Consider the following 16266-nt stretch of genomic DNA (forward strand, 5'->3'; position numbering starts at 1 on the left):
GAAACGGGGTTTCACCGTGGTCTCGATCTCATGACCTTGTGATCCACCCACCTCGGCCTCCCAAAGTGCTGGGATTACAAGCGTGAGCCACCGCGCCCGGCCCCCAATCATAATGTGATTTTTGTCATGGAAATTAAAGAACTGAGTAAAAGGCTTTTAGGTAAAGCTATAGAATTGATGCTTGACCCCCTTTCATTCTAGCAATGTCATATTAATCCAGATATATAAACTAATTGTAAAAACATTCTCATTAAAGTATTTCCAAAAACTTTAATATAATTATATCTTGATCTATTATGCAAATGACTGAGTAAATATAGAAGAAATTTAACACATCCTTACGGTCACAATAAATAGATCTCCGCACAATGTAGCCGCCACGTCCTGGGCTCAAGCAATCCTCCCAACTCAGCCCCCCAAGTAGCTGGGACTACAGGCTTGTGCCACCACGCCCAGCTAAGTTTTTGAATTTTTTGTAGAAACAGGGTTTTGCCACGTTGCCCAAGCAGGTCCAGAACTGAGCTCAAGCAATCCACCCACGTCAGCCTCCCAAAGTTCTAGGATTACAGGCATGTGCCACTGCACTCAGCCATATATAATTTTAAATGTATATACACTTGCTGCAAAGATGTATGATAGTATGATCAATGACTTTCAGGCATAAAAATATAGAGTAAAACCTGATGATAAGCTGTAAGTTGAAAAGTGCATGTAGTGGAATTGGTCCCTGTACTCCAGCCCAGAGCCTCTGCTCAAACACAGGAGCTGAAAGCCTTAAGCTTCTCTGAGATGGCAGGTGGTGGTGGTGGTGGTGGCGAGAAAGTGACTTGTCACCAACGGGGACTTTCTAAGTTTAGTGACTGGTCAGTTAATGATGGTGAAACAGTGTCACCAAATCTTTACTTCTGTATCTTTGTGCGATAGTACAAACTAAAATATATATTTTCATTACTCCTGCAATAATATGACCCCACACTGTCACAACTCAATTTTTTGGGGTCCTACCTAGATATTGTGGTGGAGTTTTGCTGTACAGTACTCCCTTATCCACAGGGAATACTTTCCAAGAACCCCAGGATGCCAGAAACCTTGGATAACACCAAACCTGATGTTTTTTCCTATACTTATCTATGATCAAGTTATAAATTAGGAATAGTAAGACATTAATAGCAATAACTAATAAAATAGAACAGTTATAACAATATACTGCAATAAAAGTCATGTGAATGTGGTCTCTCTCTCTCTCTCAAAATATCTTGTTACTGAACCTTGGGTAACTGAAATCACGTAAAGCGAAACCACGGATGAGAGGGGACTACTGTATTACATTAGAATAAAACCTTGTGGGAGAACTGCAACAAAAATACAAGTTCCAGGAGAAAGAGGAATTTTATGTATTTTCTATGTAGATAATGGTACTAAATTTCTATGGTATGTAGACTCCACTGATTGTGTAATTAAGCCTGTTTTGTTTTAAATGACAATATTTATACTATGAACTTAGGAACAGCTTTAAATGTGCAAATAGGTACAGTTTCCTCTTCAAACAACTTTTTGTAAGTACTAAGGATACTTGTGCAAAAAGTTTGAAAAATCAGTGCTCAACACAGAGGAAAGGCAAGCAATGATCTTTTTCAAGGCCAAAGATATTTGGAACAGATTTTTTTTTTTTTTTTTTTTTTTTAAATCAGCAATGTACAGACTGAACTACCAGGAAGGACAGCTTAACATTTGTTTGCTTTTCCTGGCACCTAGGGGGAAAGTCAAGCATAGACAGGGATTAAACATTTCTACTCGAGACAGAGCCTCTAAAAATTTATTTATGGTGCACAGTAACAGAAAAGGGGATAGCTCATATCTGTAACTCTGCCAAAGCAGCAACTCATTCATCACAGCAGTCAGGACTTAATGCTACCTTTTGCAATTTCAGGAACAGGTACTAACCTTAGAGGATATATTTTACCATCACTAATTATTTTTAACTAAGCACCCATTGTGTCTTAGGTACTTGAGATACAAGTAAGAACCTGTGCCTGAGCAATTTACACTCCTGTTGGGGAAACAGAGAAAAACCCAACAATACAGTACATATGAATCTCTGCAGCACAAATGAAGGGCCCAATGAATATAACAAAAGTGCAATGAACAAATAGAGGGAGTTGTTGCCAAAGATACGGGTTGTCTGGGAAGGAGAAGGCTGAAATCAGAGCAGGTTTTTAACAAAACAGAATCAAGAGAATAAGACCGATGGGCTAACTTCCTGGGGACAGAAGTAGGATGGTGCACATGCGACTCAATGTGAGTATGATGGTGAGGGGAGTAACTATTACCCCAGAGCAGATGGCTACTATAAAAGTTGGCAGATAGAAATCAGACTGTGAAGGGTCTTTATGCCAACAGAGAGCTCAGTTTTATCCCATCAGAAATGTGAAGGTTTCTGAGATCAGTGTGCAAAGCAACATTTTAGGAAGGTTTTTTTAAGACAGTGGTATATAGGAAGAGACAGCAAGAGAGAAGTCAGTTAAATTTTAGCAATAGCCTGTGTAGCAATATGAAAACAGAGGCTGGAGTGAAGATGAAGTCACTGGAAAATAAAGGACATTGTGCTAAAAGGGGGAAGGAGGGACCATGAGTTTCATGGTTTCAATTCTATGTGACTGTGATAATCATGGTCCCACCGACAAAAATAAATCCAAAGGGAAAACAGGTGTATGTTCAAAGGTGCAGAGTCGGCAAGGAAGAATGGACACTTGAAAGGGAAGGCTCAACCTCTGCCTTCCATCAATCTGCCATCACCAGTGATGGTATGCCACACTACACTAGCAAGCAGAAAATCATAAGCTTGCTCCTCTTTTGTTCTTTTACTCAATAGAAAAAAAAAGGACTTGTATTCGAAACTTGTTCTTGATCATACTATATACAGGCACACCTCAGAGATACTGCAGGTTCAGTTCCAGACCACTGCAATAAAGGGAGTATCACAATAAAGCAACTCACACAAATGTTTTGGCTCCCCAATGCATATAAAAGTGCAATTTAAACAATAGTCTACGAAGTGTGCAAAAGCATTATGTCTAAAAAATACATATATACCTTAAAGATTAAATTTCTAGAAAAAGGTAACAATCCCGAGTGTTCAGCAAGTCATAATCTTTTTCCTGGGGTAGGATCTTGCCTACGTGTTGAGGGCTACTGAGTGACCAGGGTGGTAGGTGGTGAAGACTGGAGCGGCTGTGGCAGTTTCTCAAAATAAGACAACAATGAAGTTTGCTCCATCAACTGATACTTGTGCTTTCATAAAATATTTCTCTTTACCATGCTGTTTGATAGCATTCTATCCACAGAACTTCTTTCAAAATTAGAGTCAATCCTCTCAAACCCTGCCACTGGTTTATAATTAGGTCTATGTAATATTCTAAATCCTTTGCTGTCATTTCAAGAATGTTCACAGCATCTTCACCAGGAAAAGATTCCATCTCAAGAAATCACTTTCTTTGCTTTTCTTTAAGAAGCAATTACTCCTCAAGTTTTATCACGAGGTTGCAGCAATTCTGTCACATCTTCACTTCTAGTTCTCTTGGTATTTCCCCCACATCAGCAGTGACTTCTTCCACTGAAGTCTTGGGCCCCTAAAAGTCATCCATGAGGACTGAAATCAACTTCTTGCAAAATCCTGTTAAGGTTGATATCTTTACCTCCTTTCACGAATCACAAAGGCTTGTAATGGCAATCAGAATGCTGAATCCTTTCCAGGTTTTCAGCTGACTTTGCCTAGATCCATCAGAGGAATCACTACCTATGCTAACTACAGCCTTATGAAACCTATTTATTAAATAATAAGACTTGAAAGCCAGAACTACTACTTGATCCATGGGTTGCAGAACGGATATTGTGTTTGTAGGCATTAAAACCAACATTAATCTCTTTATACAACTCCAGAGCTCCTGGATGACCAGATGCATTGTCAATGAGCAGTCATATTTTGAAAAATTTTTTTTTCTGACCACTAAGTCTCAACAGCAGGCTTCAAATATTCAGTAAATGATGTTGTAAGCAGACATGCTGTCATTCAGGCTTTGCCGTTCCCTTTATAGAGCACAGGCAGAGTAGGTTTAGTACACCGGCCTAGGATTTTCAGCATGGTTCGGGAACACTGGGTTTCAACTTAAAAGTCACGAGCTACATTAGCCCCTAACAAGAATCAGCCTGTCCTTTGAAGCTTTGAAGCCACGCACTGACTTCTCTCTAGCTATCAAAGTCCCAGATGTTATCTTCCTCTAATAGGCTATTTCATCTACATTGAAAACCTGTTGTCTGGTGTGGCCACCTTCATCAATTATCTTAGCTAGATCTTCCGGGTAACTTGCTGTAACTTCTATATCAGCACTTGCTGCTTTACCTTGCACTATTCTGTGGAAACAGCTTCTTTCCTTACATTTCATGAACCAATCTCTGCCGGCTTCCAACTTTTCTTCTGTAGCCTCCTCACCTCCCTCACCCCTCACAGAGTATGAGAGAGTTACAGTCTTGCTCTAGATTAGGCTTTGACTTAAGGAAATGTTGCGGTTTGATTTTTTATCCAAACCACTAAAACTTCCTGCATATCAGCAATAAGGCTGTTTTGCTTTCTTATCACTTGTGTGCTCACTGGAGCAGCACTTTTAATTTCCTTCAATAACTTTTCCTTTGGATTTACAACTTAGCTAATTTGGATCTAGAGGCATAGCCTTCAGCCCGTCTTAGCTTTTGACATGCCTGCCTCTCTAAGATTAATCATTTCTAGTTCTTGATTTAAAGTGGAAGACATGTGACTCTTCCTTTCACTTGAACACTTAAAGAGGCCACTGTAGGCTTATTAATTGGCCTAATTTCAGTATTTTGTCTCAGGGAATAGGTAGGTCTGGAGAGGGAGCGATGGGGAAAACACAGACATTTATCAATTAAGTTCATTGTCTTATATGGGTGTGGTTGGTGTTGCCCCAAAACAACCATGATACTAACATCAAAGGTCACTGATTACAAGTCACCCTAGGAGAGATAATAATAATCAAAAAGTTTGAAATACAGGGAGAATTACCAAAATGTGAGAGACATGAAGTGAACATATGCTGTTAGGAAAATGATACCAATAGACTTTCTCCACACAGGATTGACACAAACCTTCAGTATGTTAAAAAACAAAACAAAACAAAATAGTATCTGCAAAGTACAATAAAGAGAAGCGCAATAAAATGAAGCATGCCTTGTGGCTTCACAATGATTGAGCAGTATTCATCCTAAAACAAATCTTATGAAATTTACCTTGAGAACATTCATTTGCAAGTAGAAAAGCAGATCTGGTTTAAAGCCTCAGGCATCAGCCCCTTACCCAAGTCTTGGTAAGGAATCCAGAAGAACAAGTACTTCCACCTCTTAACCCATCAGTCAAGCTTAAGCCCTTTAGCCTCTGTGTCATTATAAATTCAAGACACTAACGTTTCTCATCTCAAGAACATGGAGGAAATTTTAAAGCAAAAATCCTTCTCCTTCTCGACTTATCCCCATCTCCGAAAAAACCCTTAGAGCTGGTTACATTAGAAGTTAACAGTATTTTATATTGTTTCATTCAAAGAATGAACATGAAATTACCTCCTGATTTGCAACATTTAGTACAATCGCATTGAAAATGTCTAGTTTAAACTGTAGCAGGAAGATGTTTATTCTACCTAGGACAACCTACCTGTTCCTGGAATATCAGGGTAAGCCAAAGTCTACAATGGGAGGCAGCATAGCACATGGGTAAACAGCAAGGCTCAAGTCAGACTGCCAGAGTCTACAGCTCCCACTGCTTAAACTTTGTCAAGTTAACTGCTCTGGACCTCAATTTTCCCATCTGTTAAGTGGAGAGAATGCCTCTCTCCCTCACCAGATTCTTATTAAACAATGGAGTAAAGTCCTTAACAGTGCTCAATAAATGTTTGATGCAAGTATCATTATTGTACCTTAACATTCAGCTCTAGGCTCTCATCACAGTCTCATTTCTTGTTTGTTGACGGAACTTATATATTGCATTAGATAAGGGAGGTAAGGGTAGGCAAACTTTCTCCATAAAGGGCCACACAGTAGTATTTTTGGCCTTGCTGGCCAGATGGTACCACTGATGCAGCTATTCAACTCTGCCATTGTAGCACAAAAGTGGTCAGAGATGACATGAAAACAAATGAGAATGGTAGATCTTTCCAAAACTTTATTTAGAGAAACTAAAATTTCGCGTAATTTTCACATCATACAAAATATTATTTTGAGCCATCAACAAATATAAAAACCATAGTTAGTTTGTAGGCCATACAAAACTAGACAGCAGGCCAGATTTGGCCCATGGGTGGCAGTTTGCTGACCCCGGCTCTAGATTAACAAATTTATGGGCTTTGGAAGCTTTGTGGGGCAGGGAAGCTTGATATACAGGGTGGTGGTGCAGAAGAAAGAGGAAATTTCTAAGTATAATAGAAAAAAGATGTAATGCTGTCCTTCATTTATCAATGCTGGATTCAACTATGTGCAAAACATTTTATCATATGTCGCTGGAATCAAAGATGCAGAAGTCAGTCTCTGGCCTCAAGGAGCTTATACTTCTCCATGGTAGCTTAGAAATGGAAAGTCTTCCTTCAAAGTAAAATACATCCTTCTCAGACTTTGACAATGCACCCGTGCGTGCTCATCTGTGAGGCAGGTAGTTTCTTCGGCACCTCTACCTACAGCTGAGGCCAAACATGCATTATTATCTTGACCACCTGTGCTTCTTCCCCTCCCCAGTAATCCTACTACGAGTTTTTCTCCTGGTCTCCAAATTATTCTGCTTTGCATGATCATTTTGGGGATAATACTTGGGGTGATATACTAAAAATTAACTGGTCATATCTTTTAAAAAATTAGCATTTTAATTAGTTTTCAGAGATACCCTTTCTCTTTTAATAGGTAACATGCTTGTGACTCCTGTATTTTCTTGTTTCAATCCAGGCAGAAACTTCTCCCTAGGAGGCAGGATAAACAGATCTCAAGGCAACAAAGACACATCACAAAAACATTTTTTTTCAGAGCAAATGTTAAATACTTGATCCAAAAGAACCAAATAAATATAAAATATAATGCTCTATTATACACTTCAGTTGGTTATAAAGATTGTGGATTTGAAAAAAATCAGCAGAAATCCACTATGTCAATGTCAGAGCATATGAAGCATAGAATAAAAATTAACATAGCTAGTAATTAATAGTTTGTAAATACTATTAATAAGAAGAAACAATAACAGAATATACTAATATTGTTTTCGTGGACATCCATCTCTTATGTGTTTCCTTGTAAAAAGTTGCACTATTTGTCTTTCAAAGACAACACAATAAAAGTCAGAGTAAAAAGCAGTACTCTCAATGTTTAGTATCATTTCATCAGCAAAATCCCAAATCAGATTGGAGGGGAGGACAGAGACTCAACAGAAGAATTAAAATGGGTTAAGACAGTAAAATCTATGGCTGAGCGCAGTGGCTCACGTCTGTAGGAGGTCGAGGTGGGCAAATCACTTGAGGTCAGGAGTTCGAGACCAGCCTGACCAAATGGTGAAACCCCACCTCTACTAAAAATACAAAAATGAGGCGGGTGTGGTGGCATACGCCTGTAATCCGAGCTACTCAGAGGCTGAGGCAAGAGGATCACCTGAGCCTAGGAGGCGGAGGTTGAAGTGAGCCAAGATTGCACCACTGCACTCCATCCTGGCAGACAAGCAAAAATTCTGTCTCAAACAACAACAACAACAACAAAATAGGGTACTGAGAGCTTATAATGTTGAAGTTCTTAAAAAGAAATACAACATGAGCTTGCTGGTACTTGGCAAAAGTGAAAATAGGCAAAGAAATTAGCAGATAGAGCTAAAAAAAACTGGAAACGTAGTACTTCCTTGTCATCATGAGATTTTCCAATTGCAGTTTCAGCTATTCAGTATTCAGTAATATTTTACAGGTTATCTTACAGTGCTATCTGGGATTCACAAACATCTCAGCATACATCCCTCTTAACCTAAGAGTTAACTGTATAAACTTAAAGCACTTAGATTTCCTTATTTTACTATAATCTGTAACATCTAGAACACCACACACTCATATGCCTTCTGTTATTTACACATTTTTCTTTATGACACTGATTATATGACTACTGCTCAAAAGCAGAAATTTATTGGCTTAAGAAATCTACTGCCCTATGTAGAGAATTCCCACGCCAAGAAAAATGTTTACTTTCCTGCTTTTCACCCTATATATCAGGTTTGGAAACCTTTGAGGAAATTCATTTGGTTATAAAATATAAAGCTTTAGAATAAACTAACATCACAATTTCTATTAAAAAGTAAAAGGCAGGAAGCAAGCAATGTCAATGAAATTGTTCCCTGAAAGCTACAAGGAGAAAAATTCAGTTCTGAAAATACATGGGTTTAGCCTCTAGATAAGAGTTTTACCTTATTAAGTCAAAATGCACTTTTAGCTTTTAGAATTAGTTAAGAATTACACAATATTTAGCAGCCATTTCCTATGTAAAATCAGAAAAACAAGTCTTTTATTGACTGACTTCATTGGTGGCCAATGAAGTTTTTTAATAACAAAAACATAATATATGGTAGAAAGTATTGACTTTATTAACCTCACTTACGATACTGAATACAAAGTAAAATCAGGTGGTGACCCTTAATTTTCAGTCTATTTCAAAGCATGGTCCCTCAGATTTAAGAATTAAGGCATATATATGTCAAAAAAGGAAGGCGAATCAAACAACCAAATCCAAAAAGACCGCAGTGATTTATGTACTATTAAGTCTGAGCTACAGCCCTTACAATATTCCTTTTAGTATTTTCTTCTGAGTTGTCATTAATTCCTTGAGTAACTGAATTTTTAACCAAACTCTATAACCCAACACAATTCTTCCAATTATGAGTTGAAAAGAAACATAGGCAAATATGTATACCAAGTACCTTATAAAATTCACCACATACATGGTGAACTTCACATATAAACTTTGAAAATCAAAAGGACTATGATATTCTTGAAATCCAAAGGCTAGATAAGACCTACCTTCCAATCATTTCTGCATTTTAAGATATGGTTTCATCTAGTGATGTTAATAAAGAAATACATTACATATTTAAACACCAGTAAGATACGACATTCAAGAGAACAGCCAATAAGATTTTGCATTTTAAAACCAAAAAGAATATATCTTGAACACCTTAAATTATAAAATTCAGTTCTAAGCAGGAACTGTTACTGTATAACGAATACTGCTCATATCAAAAGTGCTGGTGACAAAGAATTCAGTATGCCTTCCTACAAAATCTGTTCACATACATGTATCTATCTCTATCACCTGTAATAAGATTTTAAATGTTTTAAGGTGCTTAAAGTTTGCACTACAGGACTAATTCAATGAGATTCATCTGCTACCTCTTCATAGCAACTTCAACTGGAATGATCCACACACAAAACTGTTGTTACTTTCTAAAATGTGGCATTTGTGGCGGTGGAGTGCCCTCTATTGGTAAGGAAGAGGACACACTCATTAGCTGTCCTGCATGCATTTTCTCGTTGATTCGGAGTTCACACCCATCCTGAAGCATTCGAACTGCTATTCGGGCGATATTCTTAGAGTCATCAAGACCACAGTGAGGCCGCCCATCATAATCCATTCCTAATTTTTCAAGCATTATTGTCAGTTTGGTTTGGCTTCTAGGAACCTGTAAAATAAACAGCTGAGTAATTCTTTGGTGTTCTAAACTGGAATATAAGCTGAAAAATAAGAAACTGAAAATTAGCACTAATAGCTAAATAAAGCTAGGCAAAGGGCAATATCCCCAGTTAAATAAGGCAAATAAAAAACTCAGGCCGGGCAAGGTGGCTCATGCCTATAATCTTAGCACTTTGGGAGGCCAAGGTGGGCAGATCACTTGAGGCCAGGAGTATGAGACCAGCCTGGCCAACATAGTGAAACCCCATCTCTTCTTAAAATACAAAAAAATTAGCCAGGCATGGTGGTGCACATCTGTAATCCCAGCTACTCGGGAGGCTGAGGCAGGAGAACTGCCTGAACCTGGGAGGTGGAGGCTGCAGTGAGCTGAGATCCTGCCATTGCACTCCAGCTTGAACAACAGAGAGAGACTCCATCAAAAAAAAAAAAAAAAAAAAAAAAAAACCACCCTGAAATTTTCAGAGCTTTAAAATATGATCTTAGAGTTTTAGCTGAAAATACAGACAGAATCCTCAGACATCTAAAACCTCTGCAGTTTTTTAATTTAAAAATAATTTATTAAAGGGAATGTATTGTTCAGGACATGTAAGTTGAACATCTACCTTTTTAAACCAAATAAGTTATTTTACATGGTATTTTTCTACAGTGTATTACTTTACTTGACTGATTTCTTAGATAAAAAGACTATTTAGCCTTTTTGGATGGCTAAAGATAACGAACATTAAGAATGAAAGATGATGTCGTGTGGTATTTTTCAAGTTATTTAAAAACCTGTTCCTTGATAAATTTAAAACAAACAAACCTCACACTCCCCAAATTCCAATATGCACCACCACTTTTAAGAATTATTGGCTGGGTGTGGTAGCTCACGCCTGTAATCCCAGCACTTTGGGAGGCCAAGGCAGGTGGATCACCTGAGGTCAGGAGTTCGAGACCAGCCTGGCCAACATGGTGAAACCCCATTTCTACTAAAAATATAAAAATTATCTGGGTATGGCGGCGTGCGCCTGTAATCCCGCTACTCGGGAGGCTGAGTCAGAAGAATCCCTTGAACCCAGGAAGCAGAGGTTACAGTGAGCCAAGATCACTCCACTGCACTCCAGCCTGGACGTCAGAGTGAGTTTCCATCTCAAAAAAAGAAAAAAAGAAAAAAAATTGTTATATTTTCTTCATATTTCTATCAAGATTTGTTAAGTTTTACATTCGGTAGTTTGTACAACTATTGTGCCTATGCTTCTTGGACCTCAGCTTCTTCATCTGTAAAATGGGACCAACAACTCTACTATTTACTCATAGGGTTACTGGGATAATCACAAAGCAAAGGATGTAAAACATCCATAATTATCTTAAGCTGTAATACTGCAATATATCTTGCACCTTCCACTAATTATCACTTGGAAAATGCACTTCTAAAAATAACCTGTCCAACACACTGGATAACTTAGGTAGAAGAGACAAATTTCTGGAAATACACAACTTACCAATAATTGAATTACAAAGAAACAGAAAATCTGAATAGACCTATACCTAGGAAGGAGAATGAATCAGTAACTGAAAACCTCTAACAAAGACAAGCTCTGAACCAGACAGCTTTGCTGCTGAATTCAAGCAAATATTTAAAGAATTAGAACCAAGCCTCTTCAAACTACTACAAAAAAATTGAAGAAGAAATACTTCCCAACTCATTCCATTAACGTCAGCATCACTTTGATACAAAAGCCTGACAAAGACCTCATGAGGAAAGAATATTACAGATCAATATCCCTTACGAATATCATGATGCAATAGTCCTTGACAAAATATAAGTAAATTTAAATCAGCAGCATATTAAAAAAATTATGTGCCATGACCAAGTAGGATTTTACCCTGAAATGCAAGGATGGCTCAACATTTAAAAAACAATGTTAACCATTAACAGAAGGAAGGAGTATAGTAATTGAAAGAGAGTGGTATTAGTATAAAGATAGACATATAAACTAATAAAACAGAAGAGACATATAAACTAATAAAACAGAAATAAACCTTCACAAATACATTGAATCAATGGGGAAAACAATGGCCTTTTCAACAAATGGTGCTGGGAAAACTGAATATCCATGTGCAAAAGAATGAAGTTGGACCCTTACCTTACACCATATAACAAAATTAAAATTGATCGAAGACCTAAATGTAAGACATACAATTATAAAACTCTTAGAAGAAAACACATGGAAAAGGCTTTATGACAATGATTTCTTGGATGTCACCAAACACAGGCAACAAAAGAAAAAATAAAGTGGACTTCATCAACATTAAAAACCTTATTACTAAAGACATTATCAGTAGAGTGAAATGGCAACCCATGGAACAGAAGATAGATTTGCAAGTATATATCTGATAATGAATTAATATCCAGAATAAAGAACTCCTACAACTCAAAACATCATGATACCTCAATTTAGTAAATGAGGAAAGAATCTGAATAGACATTTCTCCAAACGTGATATGCCAATGGCTAATAATCACATGAAAAGATGCTCAACATCACCAATCATTAGGGAAATACAAATCAAAACCACAGTAAGATACAACTTCACACTCATTAGAATGGCCATAAACACACTCATGCACACCAGAAAATAACAAGCATTGACAAAGGTGTAGAGAATGTAGTACTTTGTGCACTGCTGCTGGGAATGTAAAATGGTACAGCCACTGTGGGAAACAAAGTGGAGATTCCTCAAAAAAATTAAACAAAGAATTAGCACATGATCCAGCAATTCCTATTCTGGTTATACAGGAAAAAGAATGGTATTTGTACATCCATGTTCATAACAGCACTATTCATGATTGCCAAAACATGGAAGTAACTTAAATGTCCATCAAACAATCAATGGATTTTTTTTTTAACGTGGTACAGGTTAAATATTCCTTACCTGAAATGCTTGGGACAGAAGTGTTTTGGATTTGAAATTTTTTGGATTTTGAAATATTAAATATTTACATTACACCACTTTTGCATCCCTCATCGGGAAATCCAAAAATCCAAAACCTGAAATGCTCCAATGAGAATTTCTTTTGAGTATAATGTCAGTCGCCAAAAAGTTTCAGATTTTGGAGCATTTCAGATACTGAATTTTTGGATTAGGTATACTCAGCCTGTAAATACATACAATGAATTCTTATTCTACCTCAGAAAGGTAGAATTCTCACACATTATACAACATGGAAGAACTTTAAAGACATTATGCTCGGTGAAATAAGCCAGTCACAAAAGATAAAATACTGTATGCCTCCACTTATAAGAGGTATATAGATAAGTCAAACTGATAGAGACAGAAAGAATGATGATGATTGTCAGGGTTTGGTGGGAAGCGCAAGTTCAACAGGCACAGAGTTTCACTTTTGGAATATGAGAGTTCCAGAGAACGATATGGTGACGGTTGTGCAATAATGTGAATGTACTTAATGCCACTGAACTGCTGTGCACTTAAAAATGATTGAGAGCTTTTTTAAGTGAACAACAAGTGTTATCCAGGGTGAGCATCCCTAATCCCAAAAACCCAAATTCTGAGATGCTCTAAAATCAGAAACTTTTTGAGGGCCAACATAACGTCACAAGTGAGAAGATTCTACACCTCATATAATGGTTCGCAGTCAAAACACATGACACACAATTAATTTATGTGTGACTAAGAAAGTGACTGCTTATTAGTAGCATCAGGAACAATGATGCCAAACAACCAGACTGTCTGTATCAGTGGTTGAGACAGTGACAATTTTGCTTTCTAATGGTTCAATGTACATACACTGTTTCATCCACAAAACTGTATGAAACTTAACTTCAGGCTATGTGTATGAGGTATATATGAAACAAAAATGAATTTCATATTTAGACTTGGGTCCTATCTCTAAGATATCTCATTATGTATATGCAAATATTCCAAAATCTAAAACAAACCCCAAATCTCAAACATTTCTTCTGGTCCCAGTCATTTCCAATTAGGGATACTCAACCTGTATTACATATATTTTACCACAAAAAAAAAAAAAAAAAAGAGAGATTAAAATGCAAAGTCCTAGATAGTGCCCAAAAAAGAGTTATTAACTTTATTAAACAAAGGCCCAGTCACTTCGTGTTTTTAAAAATGATGTGAAATCTGGACAAAGAACAAACCAACCTCTTGCTTCCTCTGCCTTAGGAAGGAAAAGTTCTCAGTCAAGTGACTGAGTTGAAAGGTGAACAACAGGAAAACAAAAAGGCCAGCTTTTGCTGAGCAGTTCGAAGAAGGGCTGCAAAACGTAGCCTCCTTATAGACATTTTTCATCACATGAATCAGCTGAACAAGTCCCTATAAGAAGCTGGAGAAAATGTTTGACTTCAAGTGACAAGATTCTTGCATTTCAAAGGTAACGGAGTATGTCTTTGGAAATAATCATGTTACAACAGAAAATCTTACAATGTCCACCTTTTGCTTGGGCTTGATATCAAGTGAGGAAAGCTAATGGAAAGTCTTAAGTCTAACTGAGTGCAATCTGGAAAAACTGTAGGAGAAAATTAAGTATTTTTCCTCCCTTTCAACACCAGAATATGATTAGGTAAGGGATCCTTCCTCTGAATCTCTGTTCAGCCTGAGAATCTGAATTCAAGAAAAGAGCTTTATAGGTACAATCTGACCGTACACCAGGGATGAGACTTAATGCTCTGCCCCTAGAAAAGTTGCGGATTTCAGCAGACAAAGCATCCTGTCATTCATTTGAAAGCAGTAACATTTCACTGCAATTTCAACTTTCTACATGTGTAAGCAAGCTTTTTTTTTTAACATTTATGAAGAGCAAAGGCAGAAATCGGCTAATGTCCTAAGAAAATGAATCCATGTGAGCTTATCTTACATTCAACCTAGAATTGAGTATTTGTAAATGGAGAAAAAAAAAGAAAACAGATTTTACAGTAAAGACGTATACTTCATCCTTTCCTTTTACTTCGACAACAGCATTTTAATGCATATACACAGGCCTATAAAGACATAAAGAGGCTGGGCGTGGTGGCTCATGCCTGTAATCCTAGCACTTTAAGAGGCCGAGGGGGGCAGATCACTTAAGGTCAGGAGTTCAAAACCAGCCTGGCCAACATAGTGAAACCCAGTCGCTACTAAAAATACAAAAAAATTAGCCAGGCATGGTGGCAGGCACCTGTAATCTCAGCTACTTGAGAGGCTGAGGCAGGAGAATTGCTTGAACCCAGGAGGCGGAGGTTGCAGTGAACTGAGATCCCACCACTGCACTCCAGACTGGATGACAGAGTGAGACTCCGTCTCAAAAGAAAGAAAGAAAGAAAGAAAGAAAAAGCTGCATAATTTTGTAAACGCTAACCCCACATTTGTGCTTGATATGCCACGCACAAAGAAAGTTTGGGTTTTCCCCCAAAATCTTGTACAAAACTGTGTCTTAGACTGTATTTTTATTCATATTGTTTCAGCCTACTTTTAGAAAAACCAAGTCCCATCCTAAGCCAATTATTATTTCACAGAAATGTATTACAGTTACTTGCCTTTTAAATTTATGAAAGAGATTAAGCTCCAAGTTTAATTACCCATTTCCACCCTCTGCCCCCAAGAAAGGTTGGATAAAAGGTCATCTTTGGCCACGCACAATGGCTCATGCCTGTAATCCCAGCACTTTGGGCAGCCAAGGCAGGTGGATCACAAGGTTGGGACTTCAAGACCAGCCTGGCTAATATGGTGAAACCCCATCTCGACTAAAAAATACAAAAAATCAGCCAGGCGTGGTGGCACATGCCTGTAATCCCAGCTACTCAGAAGGCTGAGGCAGGAGAACTGCTTGAACCCAGGAGGCGGAGGTTGCAGTGAGCCGAGATCATGCCACTGCACTCCAGCTTGGGAGACAGAGTGAGACTCCATCTCAAAAAAAAAAAAAAAAGTCATTTTTACTTTTAAAAAAATGTTTTTCGACATACCATATAATATACCTTATTAGCATTATATACAGCAGAAACTTGTGACAGAGAGTTTTAAGTCTTAGATAAGGTATAAAAAAAAGGAAAACGTAAGTTTCTTCTACTTATACAACTAACTGCATTATAGTTATCTATTATGAAGAGGGGAAAACCACACACAAAAAGAGTAGGCTAACAAACTGGCCAAAATAAACAGGTCCACAAAGAGAAACCACTGTTTACTCAAAAAAGCAGGGAGCATTTTGTTGCCTTATAATATCTACAACTTTCTGATTACACTAATATACTGTGAGCTGTAGAATTATGCATACCTGACTGAAAATTATTTTAAAGTTAATTAACTTTTAATAATAATTATTCCATCTGGGCATTGTAGCAAAAAAAGAACCTAAAGGGGCTCGAGGTTCTCAACTGGAGTATAAATTGACATGAAATACAAAAGACAGAGATACCGCTGAAACCACATTCCAGGACACGATTACATAATCCAGATAAGGGGAAACACAACAGGACAAATGACAGTTTCTTAAAAGAATAAAATAAATTGC

At 37.5% G+C, this 16266-nt stretch overlaps 1 protein-coding gene across 4 annotated transcripts in view; it reads right to left on the reverse strand.

Annotated features, from left to right (window-relative positions):
* The window catches only part of ERI1 (exoribonuclease 1), a 95083-nt gene that overhangs the window by 58249 nt on the left and 20568 nt on the right, over nt 1-16266 (reverse strand). For 3 of the 4 annotated variants that reach the window (XM_055288815.2, XM_055288834.2, XM_063613576.1), the window contains one exon: nt 6212-9751. The exons of the other annotated variant lie outside the window; for it this stretch is intronic. In XM_055288815.2, coding sequence (XP_055144790.2) covers nt 9509-9751 — 243 coding nt within the window. In that variant the 3' untranslated portion in view covers nt 6212-9508. Of the gene's footprint in view, nt 1-6211; nt 9752-16266 lie in introns of those variants that run through there. 4 annotated transcript variants of the gene reach the window in all.

Source organism: Symphalangus syndactylus, chromosome 1, assembly GCF_028878055.3.
Source record: "Symphalangus syndactylus isolate Jambi chromosome 1, NHGRI_mSymSyn1-v2.1_pri, whole genome shotgun sequence".
NCBI lineage: Eukaryota > Metazoa > Chordata > Mammalia > Primates > Hylobatidae > Symphalangus > Symphalangus syndactylus.